General features: G+C 40.9%; 1 protein-coding gene across 1 annotated transcript in view; it reads left to right on the top strand.

Moving 5' to 3' along the window:
• The window catches only part of ZCRB1 (zinc finger CCHC-type and RNA binding motif containing 1), a 34,403-nt gene extending 23,286 nt beyond the window's left edge, over nucleotides 1-11,117 (top strand). Inside the window, exon 8 of the mRNA XM_027457056.3 lies at nucleotides 10,597-11,117. Coding sequence (XP_027312857.2) covers nucleotides 10,597-10,731 — 135 coding nt within the window. The 3' untranslated portion in view covers nucleotides 10,732-11,117. The remainder of the gene's footprint in view (nucleotides 1-10,596) is intronic.
• Nucleotides 11,118-16,498: the final 5,381 nt, after the last annotated feature.

Below are 16,498 nucleotides of genomic sequence, written 5' to 3'. Positions count from 1 at the left end.
AAGAATATCAATATATTGTGCAGTGCTGGGGGATGTCTTGGTTGTACCAGAATGAACTTGGCTGCAGTCAGTGTGGTAGTGAGGACATGGCTCCTGAGTGCAGCAGGGGCCTGGTGGCACAGCCCCACGCCTCCCTTCCCCTCCTCTGGAGAAGGGCATCTGTCTGCTATGGTGCTTCGCTTCCTCTTCATGGCAAGTGGTATTTCTGGGGCACGCTGGGGTTTCTGGAAGGGCTGTCCAGTCTCCTCAGCTCCTGCACCCTGACCCTTCTGTAGCAGAGATGCTCCCTTCTGCAAGCTCCCTGGTCCATCCCACCTCAGAAGCTTTGATCAAGACCACGTCCCATCCCCATCCCTTGGTGGCTGAAAGACAACTTCTAAGCACATTGTTTTTGCTTGTTTCTTCTCTCAAAACCTTTCCCACTGAACAGTTTTTAAAGTGATGGCAGACACGTTCACACATCTCACACACGCCTGGAGCTGTTTATTACCATTGAAAAATGTTTTGGCAGTGGATGGACACAGAGCCAACCTTGCTGCCCACCCTTTGTCAGTTTTCAGTGATCACATATATTTAACTCAAGTGATACTGGAACTAAGGTGACTGTTTTCTGGTGAACACAAAGCCTACTGAGGCACCTTTGTGACCACAATGTGTTCTTGTGAATGACTTCTTTTAATTATGGTTTTAATTCCACCTGAAGCGTAGTTTAGGTACCTTATGTCTGACTATTTACACAAAAGTAAGAACTGCACAGCTGACTTTTTAAAAAGCTACCCAGCATCCCCAGGTCCTTTCAATGTCTCACTAGAAAACATTTAATTTTCCAAATACTGACCTCCGCTTAGAATCAGCCAGGCCTTTTCAAGATACTAAGCAAATGTATTTAGACAATGCAGACACAATAGTTGCCCACAGGAAGATTGACTGAAATGCTGTTTCCCAAGTCGTGTTGTGCTTATCCCTAACCTCCGAGGAGAGAGAGAGATGAAGAGAGATGTAGTTTCATCCATGTATCCTACTCCATACCTGTTATTACTCGTGACAACAGAAGCTGCAAGGGGAAAAACGCTGAATGTGCACTTCTAAGAGACGGATGCCCCGGAGCAAGAGAAACACAAAGCAGCTCCCACAGGAGAAGAATAGGATTAACAATCTTGATTGTTTTATAATGACCTCTGGTATGTTTTTCCTGTTATGAGGCAAAAAAGAGCTGTTTGCTACACATAAAAAGAAAAAAAAATACATAGAACCTATCTGTGCTAAAAGGTAAAGAGTGGAGAATAAATAGGTTGGAAATTGAGAAGATGAATAGGGAAAGAGTCCTGCATGGATTTACCTAGGCATGCTTTAGCAATAGACTGAGGGAAAAAAAAAAAAAAAAAAAAGAGTTTGAAGGAATTTTTAAATGTCTGTCATTTCTGAAGCATATATATTGTTTTAAATATTAAAGAAAACAGACTCCAGCTCCAAGCTGATGTCATGATTCCACAACAAGCCAATGGAAGCCAGACTCAAAAAAAAAAAAAAAAAGGAGAAGAAGAAATATATGTTATCTTATAATATTGTATTTTCCCCAGTATAGGGATTGTGGTCAAGATGTTCCTCACCAAGAGTTGTTCATGCTGTATGTAATCTGTCAGAGCTGTGGGCTGCCACCAGAGATGGCAGCCTTCCTCCCTTCGTGTCCCCACTCCCACGTCTGTTCCTGTTCTCTTCTTTGCATCGTATCGAGGGATTATGCAACTTCAGGGTGAATCAGCTCCACTGATCCAACAGAAAATGAGTGTGTTTTTGATGGGAGTTTTCTCTCAGCTGACCCAAGAGAACTGACCTGGAGGTGGATGAGGAGGAAGGGGGAGGAAACTGGTGAGCGTGTGGGCAGTGACCCCTTTACTTCTGCCAGCATTAGCCAGAGCAACATTGCTGTCTGGCTGTCTTAGTCTCAAAACTGGAAAAGCACACAAGGAATGCTGTTCTCCATCAATATGCTGCTGGACCAACAGCAAAAATCTGGGGGAGGAGGAAGTGACAATAAAATGTAACAGGAGACACAGAGTTCTGAGGGCTTGTAATGCTAAAGCATATGGGTATTTGGAGCATGGGAAACCACTGTCTTGGATCTTTTAGGAGAGCAGGAGGAGCAGGACTCATGCATCTTCTGTAACCTAGTGACCGAGGAGAGTTTTCACTAAGAAAATTAAAGTCTCACTTAGCTTCAACGAAGAAATATTAATTGTTTTCTCTTTTGCTGCTATTCACATATTTGCTGTTGATCACAATCTAGCAGATGATGTGCTGTGAAAGGTGGAGGCAGCATAAAATGCCTTGCTGAATAATTGATCACCAGCCCTCCAGGCTATGTCCATGGATGAATGCATATGCCAGTTAGGATGACTGTGTCCCCAGTTAATGGTCTTAATTGACAAACACTTGATCTGAATTAAAATTGTATGTTTAAAGATGTCTTATGTCAAAAGGGTTTTCATATTTTACAATTTTTCTTTTCTTGTGCATGTTTCTGATTAAATGCAGGCACCCTTAGACCCTTTTATTCTATGACATTGAGAAATGGGTGTCTTTTTTAAAAACAGTGGTGTAAATCTTGATCACACTAAATCAATGGGAAAGCTCCCACTCACCTTCCTGCTGTACTTTTCCATCCAGTGAGTGTTGCCACCAACGTGTTAGAGCTCTCGCATTTTCTTAGTAGGAATTAGGGGACCAAATAAAAGCCAACGTATCAGTATCCTGCATCTCATCCACAAAGGCAACATGAAGAGTAGGAGGGATACTGAACCCTGCTGGGAGCAAAGAGCAGAGATTTCCCACCCTTAATACCACTCTACAGATTTCTTAGCCCTTCACAAGAATCACAGGGATGTAATAAATTTTACCTGAAAATTGCTCTAATTCCTAAACACTCCAAAATTTTAATACCTGATGTTAAGCACATATTGTCTTCTGGAATTTATTTCAGACTCTGGAAGGGAAAATGAATCTGGAGAAAATAAGAGATGGAAAAAAGTCAGCATTTGTTGTGCCAAATGGTGTCACTCTATGTGAGCTCTTCTCTCCGCCTTCTGCCTCATCCCAGCTTCTTCATTGTTCCTGCTCCTGCAATGCGCTGGGTCTGGCTCTCAGAGGCCCTAGGCCATTCTCTTGCCTGCTGCCTTTGGGAGGATTAATAGTTATTTGGAGCCAGCTGCCTGGATTTTCTCCCCATGTGACTGTTCACACACTCACATCCAAACTCAGTCATATTTGTTTTACATTTGCTATGATAAGCGGATTTATTATTTCCTATATGAATTGTTAAACATGACCTTGTAAGTCCAAAGTTAACATGAATTGTAAAAGGAGATAAAATCAAAACTCATCATCAATCATTTTATTTTTCAGTCAGTTCAAAAGCATTTTTTTTACTCTTCTTTCAGGTCAGAACCTGGTGCAAAGTATATACAGGTGTGTCTACACACATCACACCTACTGCATGCAACCCTCTACATTCCAGGAATATTAATTGGGATATAAGGTCCAAGGTGAAGTTTTTGAACGTTAGGAAGTGGCAAGTTTAAGATCCCCTCATTGCTCCCTTTTCATCTGTATTCTGTGCAGAGCAAGGGAGAGATCCCATGGAGGAGCAATGCGTGCTGATACTGCATAATGCGCTTTGCACAGGGGGCCAAGTCAAGGTCGTATAGTTGGCTGTACCACTGGCTTTGCCTAACTTTTGGGTAGATGACTTTACTACCCATGTAATACCCTTCTTATATAGCTTAGTTTCTTTTTTACACAAACTTCAACTTTAAGGAAGAAAACAACCATTTTATGTGTATCCCAGGCTATGGACAGATTTTTTTTTTCTCTTCTAAAGCTATGTAGGTGCTCTTGTGACAAAGGAAAGGCATTTTGCTTAGAAAATATCACAGACTCCGGGTAACCGTGCAACTTCTCAACTGAAAAATAACGATTGTTCAAGGCAAGGATGGATAAAGCCCTGAGCCACCCAGTCTGGCTTCAAAGCTGGCTCTGCTTTGAGCAGGAGGCTGGGCTAGAGACCTCCTGAGGTCCCTTCCAACTTGAATTATCCTGTGATTCTGTGATTATTTTAAAGCCAAAAACAGCCCTCTGCTCTGCCACTCCTCCTGCTTTCTCTTCACTTCTCACCTGTCCCCACAGTGTGTTGGATCAGCTGGCTGAGCTGCAGAAAGCCAGGTTAGTGAGCCCACCTGGCTCAGCAGTGGGGCAGACAGCACCAGAGGCAATAACATGGCATAAGGCTGGGGCTGGCCCTGGGAAAGCAGAGCTTCAGCTTCTCGTGCCAGCCAGCTGTGAGACCAGTACTGCTTTATTTTCGTAGATGTGTAGATGTGTTGTGTCAGTTCTCCCACCATCACCTCTAATGCTTTAATATAGGGTCTGATCCTTCAGCACTGCAGCCCCCCTGATGCAGACTGGTCTCTCTGCCTCCATCTCGCAATGTGCAGGGCAAGCGTTCAACCTGTACATGGCAGGGATCGAGTCCTGTATCTGTGAGATACTGCTTACATATCTGCTATTAACTGCACGATAAGCTACAAACAGCTCCTCTGCTGCCCAGCACGCTGCTTGTCTGGAGGCTTCTCCATCTTCTGTTTGTGGGTCGGATTCATGTCCTTTCTGATTATGTTAAGACAATTTTCTGGAGTGATTTTTAGTGCAACTGCCTTATCAGCAGGGCTACCTTCTTGTATTTTTTGCCCTCAAACAAATGCAACAGAAAAGAACAATTATTTAAAATTTATTATTTCTCCTGCCATAGAACAAGAGCAAGCTGGAGAATATTTTGTACTTCATCGGTTAAATATTTACAATAGTAAAGTGAAGTGGTGGTTTTCCTTTTGGCTTTCAGCAGCACATGCAGAACTGTGCAATGATTAGCTTCACATGAAATCAGTGTGAAAGAACAACAGTATTTTTAAGAAGCTGTCAGTGGCTTATCTCACAGCTGGCACCTATTAATACAGTGAGTAATTTCTGCAAACCTAGATAGGCTCCAAAATTAACACTATCCATTAAGAAAGACCATGGAGTCCTATAATTGTGTCAGAATACTTTGGCTGGCAATAAACAAATCATTTTAATGTTGTTTTCACATCCATTAATGGAGGTTTCTAACCAGAAAAACTGTAAATTTATCTATTTATAACACAACTTAATCTGTACATACTTCAACATCATCAAAAAAATAACATTTTTTTTTCCTATTATTTACACATCAGCATTTTTTGTGGGAACTCACCCATCTGACACTATTTTCTGGTAATATTCTGTGTTAATATGTGCTTCCACCCAACCTTCTCAGGCTGTTCAGAAGTGACACAATTACTTCAGACTCAGCAGTGCAGCAATAAATGACAAATTGTCCTCTATCTTGTTTTTGCACACCCACAGAAAACTTCTTCCCTGCAGTTGTTCTCACAAGACTTGAGATTCCATCTGCTTGTTTTATTTTCCAGGCGGAAAGGGAAAAAAAAAAAAAAACCATACACACACAAACAATATAAAATTGAAAAGTCTGCATCCATTTAAACCTCTTCAAAATCCAGAGGGAATGCTTTGGTTTAAGCACAGTCACTGAAGATTTCCAATGACAGACAGACAAGAACTCAAAATTTTGGCCTAAGGCTGAGTTAGGATCACATTCAAGCAGCCTGGAAGCTGGGCTAAGCAAGAAAGAGCTCAGGCCCACTGCTTATTCCAGTGCAAACACATAACACTAACTTGAAATTAAGTCTGTCCATCCATTCAGGCAGCAAATTTGACCCTGTTAACTACCAAGAGAGGGTTCTTCAGCTGGGACGCTGGGGGAGTATTGAATACTATGGCCCAGTACCCAGTTGCTAGTTAGGTGGTAAGGCAGGCTGGAGAATAGGAGAATATTGCCAGGATTCTGGGGATTTAGGTGCTAGAAAGGCAGCCTAAACAAAACAAACAAACAAACAAACAAAAGCAAACAAACAAACAAAAAAGCCATAAGGACCTCTCTAACTTAGCTCATTTGCTGAAAGCACCAAGAGATGACAACAACTGCAAGTTACTGACACATAACAGCTAGTAACATTGACTTTTTCTGAAAATATCATTTAATCTTTCTAAGGGGACTTCAATACAAAAGCTAGCAGATGTTACTGGTATTCTGGAGTAACATATCTGGGCATCCCAGCTGAAGGCTATTCTTTTCTCCAGCATACAGCAATAAAGAATCACCCCAATGCAGCTGAAAAGTGTGGTATACGACTGGCTTTCTGACTGCTCTGGCTTGGTTTGATTTCAAACAAAAAGAAACTGAACGAGCATTTATATTTGCCTGTTAAAAATAGTTTATGTGTAATAGAAAAACAGCCAACAGCTAGTACATAGTTTGGTACCCTACATATAATATTTGGCTGCTTCTTAAAAAAAATAAATTAAATTGTATCTAATAAAGTAACTTAATATCTGATAGCTTTTTCAACATATACATATATATAAGTTTATGCTGACTTACTTTGTATATGGCAATGTATGTCTGACATTTCTTGACTTTTAGAAGGCTGCTGGAATCAGAATATGACCCCTCTTCCTCGCCAATTAAAAATGAAATAAAACAGCAGACAACAAAAGGGAAATTTCACCCACACCATCTTCTGGAGCTGAGTGTCTCTTTCTTTCAGCTCCCTGGCTTTTCCACCGTCCAGGTACAGCTGCAGCACACTCGCATTATCACTGATGTTCCTGCTGTTCATCTTTATGCGGGTAACGTTGGCTTTACAACACTTCCCACCTTTGATAGCACTGGAACCAGACATTTCGGGGCTGCTTGTGAACTCAGAGGTTTTGTGCAGCAGCACCATTCACCAGCACATCTAAGACATTGTGGTCGGCCTGGCCAGAAATCATTGTTCCAAACTCTTCGCTGAGGACTTCAAACCGAAGTGGCTGCATGCTGTGAGAGATCATCCTGCCGGGGCTGCTCTGCCAATCCTTTCTACACCTTCTGAACATCAGGAAAAGCTTATACAATCGGTGTGATCATCACCAGAGGTGATTTTAGTCACATTTACAGACCTTGAATGTGCTGTGAGGAACACAGGGTACTGGCGTGTTTCTAGTGCGTGTCTTCTTGTGGAGATCTGAGAGAACGCTTCAATACTTAACACTTCTCTGCTTCACACACATCAAAGCTTCAAGGCCCATTCTTAGGGACTGTGTTGCATCAGCTGTGCTTTGGGTACAGCGCTTTTTGTGACAACTTACAGGTACAACATTTAAAATAATTTTTATAAGAAATGTAAAACAAGTTTTAAAAATGATTTTGTCTTTAGAAATGTGCCATTTGCCAGTCTCTTATCTCACTTCTCTGTGCAGTAATGCAGAAGTGTAGGAGTGTTCAAATTTGCTGTAGGGTTCAAGCTCCTGACATCTGACGTATAGGCTGCAGCTGGAGGACATACATTGACAGTATGTTATTAACAACTGGCATAGTAATTTCTGTAAGCAATAAGCAGATGCAGATCTATATCTGGATGTACAACATCAGAGATAACAAAGCCAAGTGCCACCCTTCCTCACTCCCTGATTTGCATGGTACAGCTTAATTGGGCAAAATCAGTTGGGGACGCTGGCCTCATCTGGTAATAGTTCTCTCTGGCAGCACACAATTATCACCCGGTCCCCAGTGTCACTCTTCTAAAGGACCCCTGTGCCTGGCTGCTAGTCAATTAATGATCAGGTTTGTCAGGTCTCTTCGGCCAGTGCTACTTCCCCCAGTGATGCAAAGCAGCTGTAGGCCTGGCCTAGCTTATGGTTGTGTTGTGTTTGCCTTCCACTGCTGTGTAGCAGCATAAAACAGTAAGCATATGCTGATAAATATGTCTTAAACCACCAAATACTATTTCAATTGAGCCAAGATTCTTCATATGTATCTTTATGACAGATATTGTGCCACCATTCATGTATCTTCTCACTGGGTTTCATCTCTGGTTTTCTTGTGAAATGTTTGTATGTAAAAGCCTTTTAAATAAACTCTCTGACAAAAATCAATGCTAAATTGGAGTTTACGTTCCTGATCACTGATTTCACTGAAAGTACCCCCAGAGCAGACATGAAGTGCACGCAGTAATGGCTACCAGCACCAAAGTCTGGATTCCCATTTTCACTGATTTTATTGTATCTGCAACCAGTGAACTGAATGTCAGATATTGAATGGACAATACCCAAGGGACTGAGAGTAAATACGTATTCTCACGCTGAAGTCTGCTAGCTATTTTACTATTGCAGGTTGATAACTCAAATGTCAGGTTGCTTTGAATTATAAATGGGATAGTCTGTTTTATTTCTATACTATCTTACACTTTGATCTATGGATTACAACACTTCTTAGGAGATACAAATCTGCTGCACATATAGGCACAGAGAGAGAAACTCTTAGAAGGTGTTAGTCTTTTCCATTAGTGTTGATGAAAGCGGGCAGTTTGCTTTCCATTACAAAGTGTTTAGTTTACAGGACCTTGTATTCAGACTACCAATTAGTCATGCATATCAAGGTAATCTGATGATTGAAGACTTCTGTGTGTCGATCCCTTGTCCCAGTCAAGCCAACTAAAAACTCCCAGTAGTTGGTCCTTTACCAGCACGATACACTGAACTTTAAACTATGTCATATTGCTCTTTGAAGCCATATCTTCCTTTGATTGCTACAGTGTGTAAAATGAAAACTGGAAGGATGACACTGTGGTACCCGACCAGTTCTATAGCTTCAAAGATTACAGATTAAGTAGATTTGCTTTGGAAGATTAGCCTATCAATAATGCCAGCATTAATGAAAATAATACCCTTCTAGCTTTCTTCCAGGACTAGTCTGCCTGCCTTTTTCCTCATATCTAAGAAAAAGTTTTCAAACATCAAGAATTCCATATTCCAAATTCCATTTAAATAATTTATTATCGATGCTTTCAAATGTTTCAAATGCTTGCTTTTGTAGCATTCCACATTTTCTCTGCTTTGTAAGGATGTTGCGATGCCCTTTATTCTTTAAGACTAATCCAAAGAGCTCTATATCCTTGAGTGTTCTGCTCTGTCAGAATGATACCTTATCCTGGCAAATGTCCAGCTGGTATTTCATTTATTTTTAAACAATAGAAACTATTACGATTTTGATTCTCATCACATAACCCTAAGCCCACAGCCTAGCTCAAACACGACCTTCCCACAAACACTGTTTGAAGTCAAGGGATAGTTGGCTTTTGGACATGCCATCAAATTAGAATCTGTGATCTAAAAGCTACAACTTGAATAAACCTCAGTTTGGCAGACCAGGGAGATTATGATTCATGCTTTAATTTTATCTGTCAGGTGCTATTGCAAAGCTATTCTGGCTAGCATCCCAGGCAAATTCTTAAGAAGACAGAACACAGCTCTTCGAACGTGTACACTTTTTAGACTTCTAAGCACTACAACCTCTCTTGTATTTGACCTCCCGAGGTTACTAACAGAACCTAAAGTCGATCAATCATTTCCTGCCACTGTCTTGTGAGGTACTTTTTTGTTATGTCTACTATATATTTTGTTATCTTCTTCTAGTTACACAGGGACAGATTCTCATCTGGAATTAATTGTACAGTTCAAACAGTTTGCATAAAGCTCTGCTACCTAACCCAAGCAGAGCATCTAGCTCATTTCACTGCACATTAATGACACACATGGCTAAAGAGTTTCTGCTACATTTCTTCCTTCTTAACTGTGAAATAGCTTTTTTTTTTTTTTTTTCAACAAATAAATCCAATTACAGGATTTTTTTTTCTTTCAAAGAATTGAACTACAGATAGAACTACTGAATTTATTGGAAATCTTCTTACATGTGCAGCTAACAAATATTCTGTTGTTACTATGTAAGCCAGGAACTCACATTATTAATTGCTTTATCTGCTTAAGTACTTCCCCAAGGATAAGGGGAATTGTAAGAAGCCTTTACTGTATGTTCTACCAGTATCATAAAAAAGATATTTAACACTTCATTCTTAGCAGTATTTATCAATGTTTATATGAAAATGGTAGTAGTTAAATAGACTTACTGAGGACAAATTTGGACATTAAAGTTGACTAGAACGCTACAGAATTTGCAATTAATTAAAACGAGAAGCTTCTAGATAGCCTTGTCATAAATCCAGTCCTCGGGAAAATGGAATTCTTCTCCACACCATGTAATTTAATAGAATAAGTATAAGGATTTTACTCTTCTAGGAGAGGTATGTTAAGGCACTACATGTCCTTATGTATTTTGCTAGTGGTGACTAACAAACTGAGGCAGAGATCTGTGGGTACGTTTCAAGGCATAAATCAGAAGCTGTCACGCAAAGCTGACTTAAAGCTTGTGCTTACACTGCCTTGATCCCAGTGTTTCTTTGAAGATTTCTTTGTAATGCCATAACAGAGCATTCTGAGGGTTACTCGGATGCATGTAATGGCTACAGATGATGGTAGCTCCAATTCAGAATGAAGTAGCAAAATTTATCTTTTTTTTTTTTTTTCCAAACTCCCTTTTGTGTAACTCCATTTCTTTTTCCTTTTTAGCAGCCAGAGGGAAGCAGTTTAGCTCGAGAGCTTTTGCATCAGTGGTGTGCCTCTGCAGTGCCAGCCGTACAGCCTCCCCGGTCATTTGCAGGCTCAACAACACGAGGGAGACCGTGCAGTGCAGCTGCTTCGTAAAGAAGCCTGACCTCAGTGTTCAGCTTCCAGCAATGATAATCTGTGAAGATCATCTTGATAACTGCAATATTTTTTTTTTTAATTTTTCTATTTTTTTTAAGGTTTAACCCATCTTAAAAACAGCAGTGCTTCAGGATTAGATGGTCTTTTATTAAACAATTATTCTTGAATCCCGAACAATTTGGAGTCTTCTCCTTGTGCACTCACCTAACAGGAGGAATCAACATGGATCCGTGCTGACTGACAGGTTCCTCGGGGAGATTTCTTCTCCTCCTGGCCCCAGACCACCTGTCAGTGCAATGGGTTCACTGCAGACAGAGCTCTCAACCTGCAGGCGAAGCCTGAGGGTACGCTTCATGTTAATTAAAGAACTTCATTACTCCTTCCCTCGCTCGTTTATATATTTATTTATTTTGAAAAAGAACCACCGTAAAGAGCTTCTACCCAATACTGGGTCTCTACATGGTCCAGCCCTGCTCTGGGCAGTAGCACAAGTCCAGCAAAAACGATGGATAGAGAGAGGCGAAGGAAGGGGTGGTAAGATGCAGTGCGTGGATATTTAGAGATGCTGGCCTTGCAGTGACATCCTTTAGGATAGCGACAAGGAATTGTCTTTTCCTCAGGGGAGATGTTTCCTCGCCTGACCTTGACTCTGAACCCACATGGTGATGTGTTCTATTAATCGCATCTAATCCCTGTGCTGGTTGTGTTCCTTTTTGTTGTTCAGATGCTATATTTTATGCTCATTTAATTAAAAGGAGAAAAAAAAAAAAAAAAAAAAAGGAAAAATGGAAAGTGTAACACTGGGGCTGGAGGCAGAGGATACTGACATGGATTATGTTATGAAAGATACATATTTTTTTTTTTGCCAAACTGAGACAAAGCCAGTGATTTCAAGCCAAGAAAAAAAAAAAAAAAGAAAGAAAGAAAAAAAAAAAAATGAGATCTCTTACCAGCATTCCTGCATGGTGCATCTATATTAAACCCATCTTTCTCTTCCTTACCTAGAACAGTGTGGGATTTGGGAAAAGGGGACTTGAGAGAGTTCTCACAGAGATCTTTTACATGTTATAATGAAAACGTAATGGCCTGATTTTGAGTATCTTTTAAGATAAATTTGCAGTTCTTTTGAATATTTATACATGCACGCATGTCTCAGTCTCTCTGTGTGTATATACATCTATGAGCAGTGAAATGTGCTTTTTAGTATACACAGAGAAGGCATTCTGCTTAAGAAGTCATCGTCTTTGTGTGTTTTTCTTTCTGACAGAAGGTCGGTTTGTTCACTCGCTACATTCTATTACATCTAAAAAAAGCAGTACGTTCGCAGTACCCTTTTTCTTCCTCCTGATGCCTCGGTGCTACACGTTCACCCTTTCCTCTTACTTTGTCACATGTAATGCCTGTAAGTCAAATCCTGATCTCAAAGTAAATCTGCAGGAATTTCTAAAAGAGATTTACAGGGAGGAGAACTGAATGGCACCTTTGATCCAAAGGTGGCTTATGGCACTTCTGAGCACAGCTGGTGCAGAAGGTGTTTGTGTGCTGACTGACATTGCACTGGAGGACTGAGCTGGAGCTGGAACTTGCTTAGGGGCTTTAGTTCCAGCATTTCCTTTTTGCTCTGACAGCTTTTAAAAAATGCTGTGTAGGATCAGGAAGCTCTGTGACTTTCAGCCATATCCCCTAATCAGACTCAGAATGCTTTAAATATTGCTGCAAAGTGTGAAATCTCCTCTGGGCTGCTGTTCTTCCTTTGGCACTATTTCTACTGGAAGGCTGCCACCTGCACGACACAAAAATAGGAAACTCAACCTCTGGGCAGATTTTAACACTTAAAAAAAAATCTACTAAAAGAGAGTGCACCCGTGAAGGTGAAAAGCAAGCCAGAGAAGAGTGATACAGATGACAGAAAGGGAAATTGGAGGATGGAGCAGGCGGAATAAGCAGTACAAGACCAGCAAGAAAGATAAACCTTAGATGTAAAGAGAGGGAGGAAGAGAAAACGGGAAGTGAAATGAAGGAACGTATAAAGAGGGAAAGGAAAAGGGAAAAAAATAGGGAGATGACAAATAGCAGAGAGGGAAAGAGGGAGCAAAGTAGAGGCATACAGGCATATGATGAAATCGAGGAGCAGAGCTGAGCAGATAGGACTGAGTGCAAGTTATTTTTTTTCTCTCCCATAGCCCCAAGGGATCTTGGCTTGCTAATCGAGGTATGTATTCACCCCTGTAACAAGCCTGATCTTATGCTGATGTCAGCAAGAACTGTCAGCTGAAGATAGAGGTTGTTTTTGTTTAAAGAAGCCTCTGCAATGCATTCCCGTTCCTCCTCTGCAGACTCTGGCTTGGCCTGAATGACTCCCCCTTAGCAGAGGACATAGTGGATGGTACCTCAGTGCATCCTGCTGGGAGCCACCAGGGAAGGGTTCAGCCCCGAGTTTAAATCATTGATAGTGGTAGCTTCAGTCCAGTCCCTTTAATCCCAGAGGTCCAAATTCACAAATTTCTCACTGGGGCTAGGGACCCTTGTCTCCCCCTGCTCCCCTTACAGAGAGTTCAGAGCAAGACTGCACTCTGACAAGGACCATGGGAATGGTTTTAAACTAAAAGAGAGGAGATTCAGATTAGATGTCAGCAGGAAATTCTTCACTCAGGGGGTGGTGAGGCACTGGAACAGGTTGCCAAGAGCAGTTGTGGGTGCCCCATCCCTGGAGGTGTTCAAGGCCAGCTTGGATGAGGCCCTGGACAACCTGATCTAGTGGGTGGCATCCCTGCCTATGGCATGGGGGTTGGAACTGGGTGATCTTTAAGGTCCCTTCCAACCCAAGCTATTCTACAATGCTATGATTTGAACCATTTGCCCTGGAGAAGCCAATCATTCACCTTTTGTTAGAAGGGAAACTTCCACTGGCTTCTCAAATCCCAGTGTAGGTTGCATGAACACCTTTCCCGTGTCTGAAGCCACAGCCTGGAAAACCTTCAATCTAGCATTCACAGGCAGTTTTTAGCCCACCTCTCCTACGAGAGGTACAATAGAAGAATTAAATATCATTATTATTTATTAGCAGTCATTAGTGACCTATCTGAAATGAATTATCATCTTCAGCCAAAAAGACTGTTCGTTGTGCCACCATGCCAGAAAACTCAGAAAAAAAGGACCAGAAGCATTTAATGAGGGTTACAAATGTTAGTTTATTCCTAGAGGTGATCCTTTATTCCTTGGATCACCTCTGGGAAAGTCTGAATGGAAAAAACAGGGAAACTTCTACTGTGATTCTTGCCTGTGATGAGGTAGAGAGCTGACAGACACTATGAAGCCGAACATTTGTCATCTTTTCAATTCACTACAAAATCTGCAGAGATAAAAGCTGGGACCAAACCAGCAGTGTAAATGAGAAGTAGGCAGTCACTGAAATAATTGCTGGATAATTACCATGTACCTAAAATTAAGTGGTTTGATAGTTTCATTCCAGCCCATAGAGGACAGATATAAAAAACTACTCCTATGGTGAAATTCTTATTGATCTTCTAATGATCACCTACACGGACAACTATATGCTGCCAAGGTATAGCCTTAAAGTGCTTTGTGTACACCGCTCTTTGGTGTATAGGTTTGGAGCCAAATTCTCACAACCATGTTATACTGTTCAGTTCTGGCCCTAGAAAAACTCCTGGACTGCATTGCTCCAGGTCCATGACAGAGTGTCCCTGCTTTCAGAGCCTTTCTAGTTGTGTGAAAACTGAAGAACATGGGGGTGAACCGAGCCTCATGACTGCGACACTTTCTAAAAGTGATAGCATGTCTGTAGGTCAGGCTTGTACATATAACTAAGTGCAGAATTCTTTAAGATTTGTTTTAGGTTCCCAGGTGTTGTGGGGTACTTCAGATGTGGCCCTGGCCCTTTCTAAAGCAGAATTTCACTCTGTTGCCTACACATATGAATAAGAGAAGTGCTCAGAGCCACTTATATTCTTCTGACAGCTTAGGCTAACCAAAGGCTGAGCACATACACTCCAGGTTAACACGGAGGGGCAGTTCTCACTGCCACCAATCTTACTGCCTCTGTTACAGGCTCTGAGAGAACGCTGCAGTTACAAGAGCTACTTACCTTCCACGTTTCAAAAGCTCTGAAATACTTGTCTTGCAGTGCAGGAGCACATCGAAGCCCAGACAGGATTCAGATCTCATTATACCAAGCAGGTTAAAAAAACTCGCCAGGCGAAGTCCCATGAATGAATCGTGTTGATGTTATTATATCAGTACAACCCCAGCAAAACAGAGATACTGCTCTGGAACAAAGTGGCATTTGCTCCAGTCAATATTATATTTAGGTAATTTTCCTCAGTATAAATAGTGATTAAAAAGTGGCTTATCCAGCTTATCCATACTATAATAATAATCTCTATGGAGAGTTTGTTTTTGTTTTTTTTTTAATTATTTTTATTTCTAAACTCAAGGAGTGATGAAGTGATTATATAATTGATCAAGATACTGGAAAAGCAGCAACTGGCATAGGTGTAATGTGGTCTGCACTGGTTAAGTATTGACTAAATGGCAAGTCTTCATACAGGTTTACACAGCAATGGCCTGTTGTTAAATAACCCCACGTGTGAACATTTTGCTTAGGAGCAACAGGAATCCTTTCTGCAGTAAGAATTTTCACACAGAAAAGATACTTTGAAATAGCTGGTATCCCCTTTTACATCCTCTTTATATGAAGAAACTTTAAACTGAGAAGTCATGCATGCCAGAACATGTATACTATAAAATATTGAAAATATTATTAGATCTTTAACTTCCCCAAAGCAATCAGCATAATATCATATTCGATATCATAATCACACTGTGTTTCCCTAATATAATGCTATAAGTAAGTCAGTTTTAAGAGACTTAACCCCAGCTAGAGAGCAAGAGAGCCTGATGTACAAAGATGTAAAATATATTGCACATGCCTTCGGTCTTAAAGATGAGTTTACTTTAGGTGATCTGAATTAAAATAGAGTGCAAATGACTATTCAGGTACAACCCTATTTATAAACAATAAATACCAATAAATAACTATTTATAAACAATAAATACCAATCTTAAAACTAAGGGAACTTAAGATTCACTCATACTTTCTTTCCCTGGAACATTTCTGAAGACTGCTAGTACTGACTCCATCAGTTCTGTCATCCAAACCACCTATCAGTGCAGTAATGTGCTGCACACATATTTAACAGAAGACAGATAAGTTTTCTGGGTTCATATAGCTATGACTGAATGACGTACTGTCTGGTTAAGGAATTCTCAGCTTTGTCAGGTTGTAGCAAAGTCCTCCTAACATTACTGTCCCTGTGAAATACTTTCTGGGTTAAGCATTTGAGTATTATACACACCTCTGACATGTGGTTTTCTGCGTTATCACTAGAACAGGTATTACTGAAAATGGAGTCATTGGTTCCAATCGGCTCTCTCAGAAATGAAAGGTGGACAAAGGTCAGTATTTTGAGAGAAGAAAGAAACCCAGTACTCTGAGTTCTTAGTACCCAGAGGTACTCTCACCCAGACTTGCTGCTACTGTGGTACATTTTTGTCCATTCTAGGGTAAAATTCTGTTACTAAATTCAGGATTTGCTTGGAGCTGTTTAGTCTGGCTTTCTTGTGAACAGAAGAACACTACACGTAGCAACTACCCCTCCCCCTTGGTCCCATGACAAACCACCACCATTTCAGTTGTAGAAATGATTTGGGACAGCTTGGAGCTTTTACTGGTGTTTTCTCA

The sequence above is a fragment of the Anas platyrhynchos genome, chromosome 1 (genome assembly GCF_047663525.1).
Source record: "Anas platyrhynchos isolate ZD024472 breed Pekin duck chromosome 1, IASCAAS_PekinDuck_T2T, whole genome shotgun sequence".
In the NCBI taxonomy this organism is placed as follows: Eukaryota; Metazoa; Chordata; class Aves; order Anseriformes; family Anatidae; genus Anas; species Anas platyrhynchos.
Note: the sequence above shows the minus strand (reverse complement) of the source record. Positions and strands in the feature narration are given on the sequence as shown.